The sequence below is a fragment of the Gavialis gangeticus genome, unplaced genomic scaffold (assembly GCF_001723915.1).
Source record: "Gavialis gangeticus isolate Ggan-Ray unplaced genomic scaffold, GavGan_comp1, whole genome shotgun sequence".
In the NCBI taxonomy this organism is placed as follows: Eukaryota; Metazoa; Chordata; order Crocodylia; family Gavialidae; genus Gavialis; species Gavialis gangeticus.
In genome coordinates, this window is record NW_017729018.1 from 5694406 (window position 1) to 5704101 (window position 9696).

Genomic DNA, 9696 nt, shown 5'->3' on the forward strand with positions numbered 1-9696 from the left:
GGGTTTTTAAGAGGAGGTTAGATGAACACCTTGCTGGGGTCGTTTGACCCCAGTACTCTTTCCTGCCATGGCAGGGGGTCAGACTAGATGATCTGCTCAGGTCTCTTCCAACCCTAGAAACTATGAAACTATGAAAATATGATGTTGCAACGTCCAGAGCAAAGCAAATATAAGATGCCTCAAAATCCTAGCCCCATGGCCCTGTGGGTACCCCTTCGTTGGAAAAAGGCTAAGGGACATCACCCTGACTGAAACACACCCTCGCTGAGGCATTAGGCAGTCAGCAGCAGTTCTTATCTGGCAGAAGCTACAACCATCAAAGCACTGAATGTCTGGACTCAGTCTGGCCTTTGGATTCTGTCTCAGTGGTCTAAAGGAGGGATGGTAGGTCTTGGCCAGCCTCCACTCCTTCATAATCTTGCCTAACCATACATGATGAAGGTCACTGCGTGATGATCACAGGACTCCATACACACAGATTCATCAGGCACCTAACTATACCTCTTACACATACACCATGCTCCAGCGGACGGGCGGTTTTCTACACTTACCCTGGCATAACCCTCACGTGGATACTTTTATTCTGGCATAAGAGGACCGTCTTCTGATTTTGCTTACGTTGCTTGGAAAGGGGTTCAAAGTCAACCAAAATGATCCACACTTGCACTGGAATTGGTGTCTGCATGGGCAGCTATACAATGATAACTAGAATGGATTCCTGGTAAAGCTTTCCCTTGTAGAGCAGATTTTAGATTCAAGTGGAGGCTCTAAAACTTTGTCATGGTGTGGATCATATTTTACCCAGATCAAAATAATCCAATAACAGAAATAAGAGCTGTAATGGCCTAGTTCAAGCCCCTGCTCAAGGCAAAACCATCCTTGTCTAAACCACCCTAGACACATCTTTATATAACCTGCCCTTAGAAACTTCCAAGGATGGAGATTCCACCAGCTCTCTAGGTAATCTGTTCCAATGCTTAACCACCTTCAAAGCGACAACGTTCCTTTGAATATCCAATCTAAATTCCCCTTGCTGCAATTCAAGACCATTGCTCCTTGTCTTGCTCCTGGTGGGTAAAATAATAGTCTATAGCCACCCTTTATAAGCAAACACCCTTCAGGTATTGATCAAATCCCCCCTCAGTCTTCTCCTCTCTGGCCTAAACAATCCCATTCTATCAGCCTTTCCTCTTAAATTACATTTCCTTTCCCTCTAATCAATTTTATCGCTCTCTGCTAGATTTTTTTTTCCTGATTTGCCCATGTCTTTCTGGTTCTGTAGAACAAGGAGAACTGTTTTCTGGTTGCTCAAAATCTAGCACAACAACGTCTTGATCTTGAACAGGAGCTCCAAAACACCACCAAAACAGCAACAACACACACAGCATGATCCACAAATAGAAAGCAACACATCTCCTGGACACCCCTCCTCCCTCTATCTGCAGCACTGACCCATTCACAGTAACAAGGCAGACTGGTCATCCCTTAGTTGGTATAGTGCCATTAAAAAAGTATTTAGAATTTCCTTTTTTTTTTTTTTTTTTATGCATCCAGAAACCAAAACAGCCATCCACAGACCACTCGGATCCACAGAACAGGGTGTGAGAACCAGAGATGTACAGAATGGAAGTACAGAGCCACCATTTTGGAGCTGAAATGGGCAAATAAATGCAATCTTCAAATAGGGATGCAACTCCAACAACAGCTGGGCAGAAGGGATGGTCTTGTGGCTAGAGTTCTGGCCTGTTATTTAGGACATATGTGTTTTGATCCCAGGTCCAATGCAAACTCCCTCTGAAATCATGGGGATAAATTCTTCTCTCTCTCAATGTGTGAGGAAACCTAATTCATGTTTATGACACACACAGAGATCATGACAATGATGATACAAATTAACAGAAATTACATGGGTGGCGTTAGCACAGAGGTAAAGGGAAAACGAGGCGGTCTCCAGGGTACTCAACATCTCACCAGAAAACCAAAAGGAAAATTTCCTGATAGGTCATTTGGTGGAAAGTTACAAACATCTGAGAGTAACAGCACAGTGTCAGGTACTACAGCGTCACCAGTACAAAAGTCCTACATGGCAATCAAATAGTGCTCCTGTTTGCTTACTGATGCCAATTCAAGGCTATTATTCAAGAGAGAAGGACAAGCCTTTGAACTAGGATCTGCAGTTAGTCCACACCCCAAAGATAAGTGTCCAAGTAACAGGACAATGCACTCTCCAACACTCTTGGCTGCTTAAGAGCATTATTTGTGGAAGCAACATACTTACTAAGATCACCAGCTTGTCCATCATACAGTCCAGCTTGGTTTTCTTCAACCGGATCTTCCCACAGTTTCTCATAATTTTGGAATCAAATCCTGGACAAAAGTTGTAGAAGCAAAACTGTAAGCACATAACTATGGCTAGAGTTTGGCGAGCTAAGACACCTGCTGACTGCATTATCCTCTCTGCTCTCTACACTGGAGAGATCTGTCTAATATAGGCCTGGACCATAGGTGCCACGACTGTGACAGAGACAGTCCAGGGAAGCCTGCTCCATTATCCCACAGGTGCTGTTGTGAGATAATGGAGCACGAGGCACTCCTAAGATCCATTCCCAATGCTTGCACATGATCTTGAAGAAGTCAATCAACCCCTCTGTGGGTCAGTTTGCCCAGCTAAAAACTAGGTTTATTTATGTGTGGTCCTTCACAAACTCAGTGGTCTGCCCCTTTGAAGGCCTTGTGCATGTTTTTATTATTTGCCCACAGGCAGCCAAACTTTGATCTGAAGGCAGCACTAGCCATTTGCCAAGAGCATAAATGTCAATTTACTCCTCTTGGCATCATAAAGGAGTGTGAAAGAATGGTGTAGAGAGACCTTAGGGTAACCGAGCATCTGGCCCCAGGTATCTCTGGCATGTCTAATATGCCCATCTCAAAACTGCTTGCTGTCTAGCACTGGCAGCCACAAAGTATTTTTGTTCCCTAGGGGATCTCCTCCTCCTCTGCCCGTTCGGTTTTGATCTCTAGATCAGAAAAGACTATTCTGATCATTTAGTGCAAACTCCTGCACAGGGCAGGCCAGAGGCTCCTACCCAGTACCTCCTGCACCTGCCCAAGACTCAGGCCTGAGCTGCCCTGTTACGTTTGGAAAGAGACAGTCAATCTTGACATAAAAGCTTCCAATTATAAAGGATGCCCCATCTTCCTAGAAACATGAGCACAGTGGTTAATTAGCCTCACTTAAAAATTCACTCCTGGCGAGAGGGTCTTGCCCTCCACTCAGGGTCAGACCAATTGCCATATTTAGGGTCAGGAAGGGATTTTAACCCATGGTCAGACTGGGAGTTTTTCTCTCTGTAGTGGGGGGTGTATGCCCTCTACCTGGGATCTCTTGAGCATATATTAACAACCTTTTACAGAAGCAGAACGTTGGCTGCCATGGTTTCCCTGCTTTACCTGTGGCAGGTTAAGGTGTTATCTTGGGTTGTGTCCGGGTTGATGGTAGTTTTGCTAAGAGATTCAATTATGGATTTGGACAGGATGGTTTGGGTAGGGATGATCCTGCCTCAGGCAGGGGGTTGGACTAGATGACTTACAGAGGCCCCTTGCACTCCTACTCCTCTGTGATTCTCTGTGATTTGGCCCCAGGCAGGTTTAATGATGTGCTCTGGCTAGGAATCTGGCCTGCTGATTTTAATGGGGCTAGGCTGATTTATACCAGATGGGGATATGACCCATTGCGCTTTCTTCCCCTCCCGTTCTGCATGGAAGCAGCACAGTGCTAACAGGGAATGGGGCCTGCTGCATTCACCTGCATAGATGACGAGCCCATAGCAGATCTCTGTGTTGCGTATCCTGCAGCCTCGCAGCAAGATCTTCTCACTGTCCAGCGAGTACTTCTCACCCTTCCACTCCAGCATGCCAATGAAGCTGTGCATCCGGCTGTTGGGCTCCTCACAGGTCACTTTCCCTGGGTGACCAAGAGCAGTAAGACTATAATTCACAGCTTGGAAAAGAGGGATCTTTCCTCTCATCACCCCCTCTGACTCCTCTCCTTCCTGATCAAGGATAATTCAACAAGGCTTCTGCGGAGGAAAGTCTCTACCCGAGATACCATCCTGCACAGAGCACCTCTGCTCTGTGAGGATGCACCAGCCTCTTCCAGAACAGGGTGTGAATCAGGCCTCCTGCAGTTTGGTTCCCTCTTCTGAATAACAATGGGCTTACAGCACTAATATAACCATCTCCCCAAAGGTCATGAGGCCTCCAGCACCTAATGCCCGAGTGCTTCTAGCACAAAATGGGAATAACACAACCTTGCTCTTTCAGGATGCTCACCATCAAAGGCAGCCATGCTCTCCACACTCATCAGCTCCTCGTGTGTGACCAGAAGGGCTTGTCTGAACTTCAGATTGGTTTCTCTGAAGACAAGAATGGAAAAAAGACCAAGCAGGCAGTGGAGCTGCTAGCTCTGCTCCCATCCCCGAGGACTGGAGGGGTGGGAAGTTATTAGCTATTATTGTTTGTATGACAATAGCACTTGGTGGTTCCAAGTGAGATCAGTCTCATTTGCCAGGTGCTGACCATTCACCCACTCTTTCCCTGAAGAGCATATGTTCAAATAAACCAGACAGGGAGGCAGAAAGGAAGGATTATCATCCCCATGTGACTGATGGGAAGCTAAGACTCAGACAGAGATAAAGCGACATGCCAAGGGCTCACAAGAAGTCCATGGTAGGGCTGGGGATGTAACCCAGATCTATTCAAGCCCCTACTGATGCCTTACCCACAAGACCAATGTATTTTGGGCCCCATTTTGGATGTGCCACTTGAGATGCCTTAAGGGCCTTGCAGTGCTGAGCTCACCGCGCTTGGACCTTCTGGTCCTGGGTGCTTCTGAAATCAGGTCCAAAATCCCTCCAGTTAGAGATCCAAAGCTGAAAGCCACAGTATCTCTGACCCCTTCCCAGTCTGGTCTCCCACAACACCTCGCCTTGTCCCCCTCCTCACCCATCAATATCTGCCGTCTCCACATAGCACAGGCTGCTTGGCTCCGAGCTGGACAGCAAAAGCAGGTCAGCCTTGAAAACAAATTAAAGAGAAAGTACCTAAGGGAGACCTTATTATTAGGCCTCCTTGCCCTCCCCTGTATACAGACTCAGAAAGGAGACAGTCAGCCACACAGGCCTGACTCACCGGCACAAAGCTGTCCTTGCGCAGACAGACAATATCACCAACACAGATGTCCCTCCATTTTTTCCAGCTGAAGCTGTGAGAGAAGAGCGAGCTGCTCAGAGGGCCAGCACCAGGAGACCAAGCCTTCTCTCCACTGGACAGAAGCCAGTTGGGTAGTGACAGGACCAGCTGCCACCTCTCCATCCCGCATGCCTCAATCCAGGCTTTTGGGACAAGATGAGACTTCAGCATGTGGCCCCTCAGATTCTTGGCTGCCCTCTGAGACTGCCAATTAGGAACCAGCTACAGGGCTGGTTTCATGGCATGTGCTGACTACTAGGATGTGGCATGAGATTCAGAAGTTCATGACAAGCCACCATCAATGAGAGTGACTTTCAGCCACAAGTGACCCAGGCTTGGATGGTAAATTTTGGTTTCCTCAGCATCTTTCTTCCTCCAGATCGACATCAAGCTAGAATGTCACTACAGGTCAGTAGTGGCAAAACCACTTTGGATGCACTTGCATAGAAAGGAAACCTTCCTATCCATGCATCCTGTGGAGACAGGAACTCTTAGTAATACTGGCTGGGAGAGGGATGAGTTAATCCCCAGGATAAAGCCAATGGTTTGGGAGAGAGGCATATATTTGGGAAGCTCAGAGGTAGTTACACAATACAACCACTTCTCTGGTCACAACTGTTACATCGGGGGAAGGCTAAGAGCTTTGATAAGGACTTGGCACCACCTCTTGCCACTTTCTTCAAGCAAGGCCATAGAGACAGTTTATCCTCTCACTCCCTGGTGGAGATTTCTCAAGGCCTCTCACCTTTTCCCAGACAAGATTTCGCAGGGCCTGCAGTTGATTATCCAGTCACTTTTGTGTCGGGCCTGCACAAAAGAAAAAAAGACAGGCTGAAGGGAAGGTATAGGCCACAATGGGATTGCTCATTAAGGCGGTGAGAAAACATCCCTCAGTACTGTGCCCTCTCCTGGAGATCCAGCTGCACACTGAAGAAATCTGCTCTCCAAGGTATTCGCAGCAGGGCAACAGGAACAGGGTTCCTCCAGATTTCTGTCCCCACAGCAGGTCACAGGGCTGCAGCCAAGCCAGATCAGCTCTGGGCATGAGCCACCTCCACAGCCCACTTGGCCGAGACCCATCACAGGAGGGAGGGAGTGCCATGCTGTCATGCCTGCCAAGGTAAGGTGCCCCCTGCCCACCTGGCAGCAGCAGAGGCAAAACTCCGTGCCACCACCACCACCAGAGCCCCGTGCCAGCCACACCACCATGGCCCACAGGAGGTACCCCCACCACAGCAGTGTAGAGTTGTACCCACCAATGCTACCAGGTGGGCAGGGGGTGCCTCACCTTGGCAGCCAAGGCATCTCAGTGCTCCCTCCCATGCTGGGGCCTGCCCACTGGGCCACGGAGGCAGCTCCTGACCAGTGCCAGTCTGCAGCCCTAAGCCCTGCTGTGGGTGCAGAAATATGGGGCACATATGCCACCCCCCCAGGGAGTTGCAGGAGCTGCCCATTACCATCCTGCCTGGTTGCATTGCTGGCCATGTGCAAGTAAACGCACACACATGCACATGGCCCCTTGCCTCTGATGACCCTCCTCCCACTCCCCTTAGCCCAAGCAGCCCTTGCAGGCTCAAACTGTGCCAGCCTGCAAGGGGAAACCTGCAGTTTCCCAGGTTTTTCACCTTTAAAGGAGAAAACCTGCATTTTTCCACAGGAAACAAAAAACCTGGATCCTTGTTAATGATACCCTGAGCAACAAGCCTCTCCCAGTCTTCTCATCTCACTCACTGGGTCTCCAGAAAGGACTTCCCCCCTGGCACCAGGGCCTTTCTGTGTACTTTCATTCTTCACAACCATGCCAGGGAATCATTGTCATTAAACTAACCCCATACTCACAATATCATCAATCAGGTCCCTTAAGCCCCTGATGATAAGGAGGCAGCCCAAGGGCAGCAGAAGGGTGAACCAGGGCAGGGTGGAGATTTCAGGAAAGGTCTGAAAAAGCAGGTGAGACAGAAGAACATGATATCACCATGAAGGAAATAACCTTCACCACACCCTCATTCTCAACGGTCAAAAAAGATAAAGTAATCTTCCCTATTCACATTAGTCCTTCCATGGAAGTGGTTGAACTGTGTGGTTTGGCTTAGGACCAAACCACAAGGAGCAAAAGGAAATTAAAGCAGCAAGCCTTATCTAGACAAAAACATTGCTCCAGTTTAACATGAACCTATTTTGAAACCAGGTTAGTTAACCTGGTGCAACCCTCCTGTGTAGATGTTCTTCTTTCTGTTTAAAGAAGGCTTATTTAAACCTATTCTTAATCAATATGAACTAAACTGAACTAAACCAAGGAGGCTGGTCTGCATACTGAACAGGGCCAACATAGCAATAGTTTTACATAGTTTTACATTGATTGAGCCAGTGAAGAGTTAGCCAGGGTCTTTTCATACTAGAATGCTCTTATACCAAAACTAAGCAGTTCACATACAGCCAAATTAACTAAAGGGTGGATTATGACTCCTGTGGTTATTTCACTTCCATTCATCACATGTGGATGGCCTCTAAGGGCATCTACATAGTCTTTTGCACTGCATCAACAAAACCAGTTTAAAATTGAGTGCAACCCTATGTGCAAACAAGCCCGAAAAGAAGCAGTTTGGTTTACTAATTCTCGCTGATCCTAATTACCTCAAATGCTTTTGAAAATCGCACCCTTACTGACTCAAGGAAAGCAGAGACTCCTGGGATCTGTGCCCAATTGCTTGCTCTGTGCTCTCCAGCAAGTTGCTCCAAAACTGCCAAACCAGAAAAAGGGATAGTTCCTGCCCAAATCGGAGCATGGGCAGATGAAGTGACTTCCCCAGTATCACACAGCAACTGTGTAGCAGACTTGGAGATAGAACCCACTTGGAGTCCCGTTTCAAATGTCTGATGCTGCTCTTTCATTAGGCAATCTCTCTGCCCCACATGCCCACAACCTGGTGCTAGCTTGGCAGGCCCAGCTGTCACCAGCCTCCCTCTAGCAAGACCTTACCTGTAAGAGGATGACAAAAAGGAAGTAGAGATTGGCCATGCGATGGAACTGCTCATAGAGGTTGAGTGGCAGGAAGGTCAGAGCATTGTATTTGCCCGTCTTGATGGCATTATCCTGCAAGGAGAAGATCCAAGACTGATATTGCCGCTGTTTCTCATGAAGGGGCAGGAGCAGGGCTGGAGTCACCTGGAGTTTCCTATGAAACATCTGCAATCTCAAAGGACAAATAACATCCCAGCTGATCTTTCCACTTCTTCCCAGGGGAATTACCCGACTCACTCTGCAGTGGGACTTCAAGAGGGCCAATGTGGTTCCCATCTTCAAAAAAGGGAGGAAAGAGGACCCGGGGAACTATAGGCCAGTTAGTCTTACATCGAACCTGGGTAAGCTTTTTGAGAGAATTATCCTGGCACATGTCCATGAGGGGCCAGTGGGGGAGAGTATGCTTAGGGGCAACCAACACGGGTTCACTAGAGGCAGTGTGGCAGGAAGCCACCTTTTGTTTCTCCCCAAAATCTCTGCGCTGTGACAGTGTGATTCAGATGGGCCCAGCAGAGGAGACACACCCTTACCCTCTCTTTAGGTAACCTGAGCTGGCTACATTTCTGAGGGAGGGGAAACCTGCTCCCTCTGCCTATGTGACTGGCATCAGCTACCTGCGCGAGGAGCATCTACCTGGTGGGCTAGAGTCTGCCTGGCAACTAGTGATGTAGTTCAAATTGGTTGGCCGACAGCCAACAGGTGCTGGCCTCCATTGGACCAAGTGAACAAGGTCACAGGAGCTATATAAGTTAAGACTGCCCAGGAGGAGGGGGCAGCAGCCATGCAGGGGACTCAGACTTAGAGAGGAGCTTGACCATCTGAAACCGGCTCTCTCCCCCATAACTCCTGAGTGAGGAACGGCCTGCCTCCAGAGGGGATCTCCAACAGCCTCGGGATGATGCTTGTGAGTAAGCTACTCGAGGTCTGGTTAGATATCTAGCTGGCAGTAACGAAGATGCGTGATCAAAAGTCTACCTCAGCCAGACTGTTTTGCTCGATGGGATTTCTATGACATTGCTATCTTGTACCCGATTTTCACCCTACCCCTGTAATCAATAAAGTTCTCCTTTGTGACCGGTGTAGGAGACTTAGAGGGGTGGGTCTAAATTATGCCCCTTAGGTCTGCGGACTAAGAGGGACTTTCCTTTTTGGCCCCCGACTTGGGGAAGTGCCCCAAGTGCTTGTACTGGGTTGGGTACCCATTGGACTATTAGGCCTGTGTTTCCCCGAGGACACAGGGCCCAGAGAGTCCCCTCTCGGGGTGGTGGCAGCTTACGTTACCCCCAGGCTAGCAAGCGTGCTCCAAGAAGGGGGTCAGCCGGACGCGAGGCGCCCCCAGGGAGGTACTTGCAGCCTGGAAGGTGGTCTGGCGCAGTGAGGTGGGTGGCTCAATGCAGGAGCGCCCCCTACTGGCCTGCCACAGG

At 48.7% G+C, this 9696-nt stretch overlaps 1 protein-coding gene across 1 annotated transcript in view; it reads right to left on the reverse strand.

Moving 5' to 3' along the window:
• Positions 1–9696, reverse strand: part of ATP8B3 (ATPase phospholipid transporting 8B3) — a 52988-nt gene that overhangs the window by 21183 nt on the left and 22109 nt on the right. Inside the window, exons 4-11 of the mRNA XM_019513300.1 lie at positions 8231–8344; positions 7090–7188; positions 5996–6057; positions 5191–5263; positions 5005–5075; positions 4333–4415; positions 3806–3964; positions 2279–2367 (exon numbers count right to left, since the gene is read on the reverse strand). Coding sequence (XP_019368845.1) covers positions 2279–2367; positions 3806–3964; positions 4333–4415; positions 5005–5075; positions 5191–5263; positions 5996–6057; positions 7090–7188; positions 8231–8344 — 750 coding nt within the window. The remainder of the gene's footprint in view (positions 1–2278; positions 2368–3805; positions 3965–4332; positions 4416–5004; positions 5076–5190; positions 5264–5995; positions 6058–7089; positions 7189–8230; positions 8345–9696) is intronic.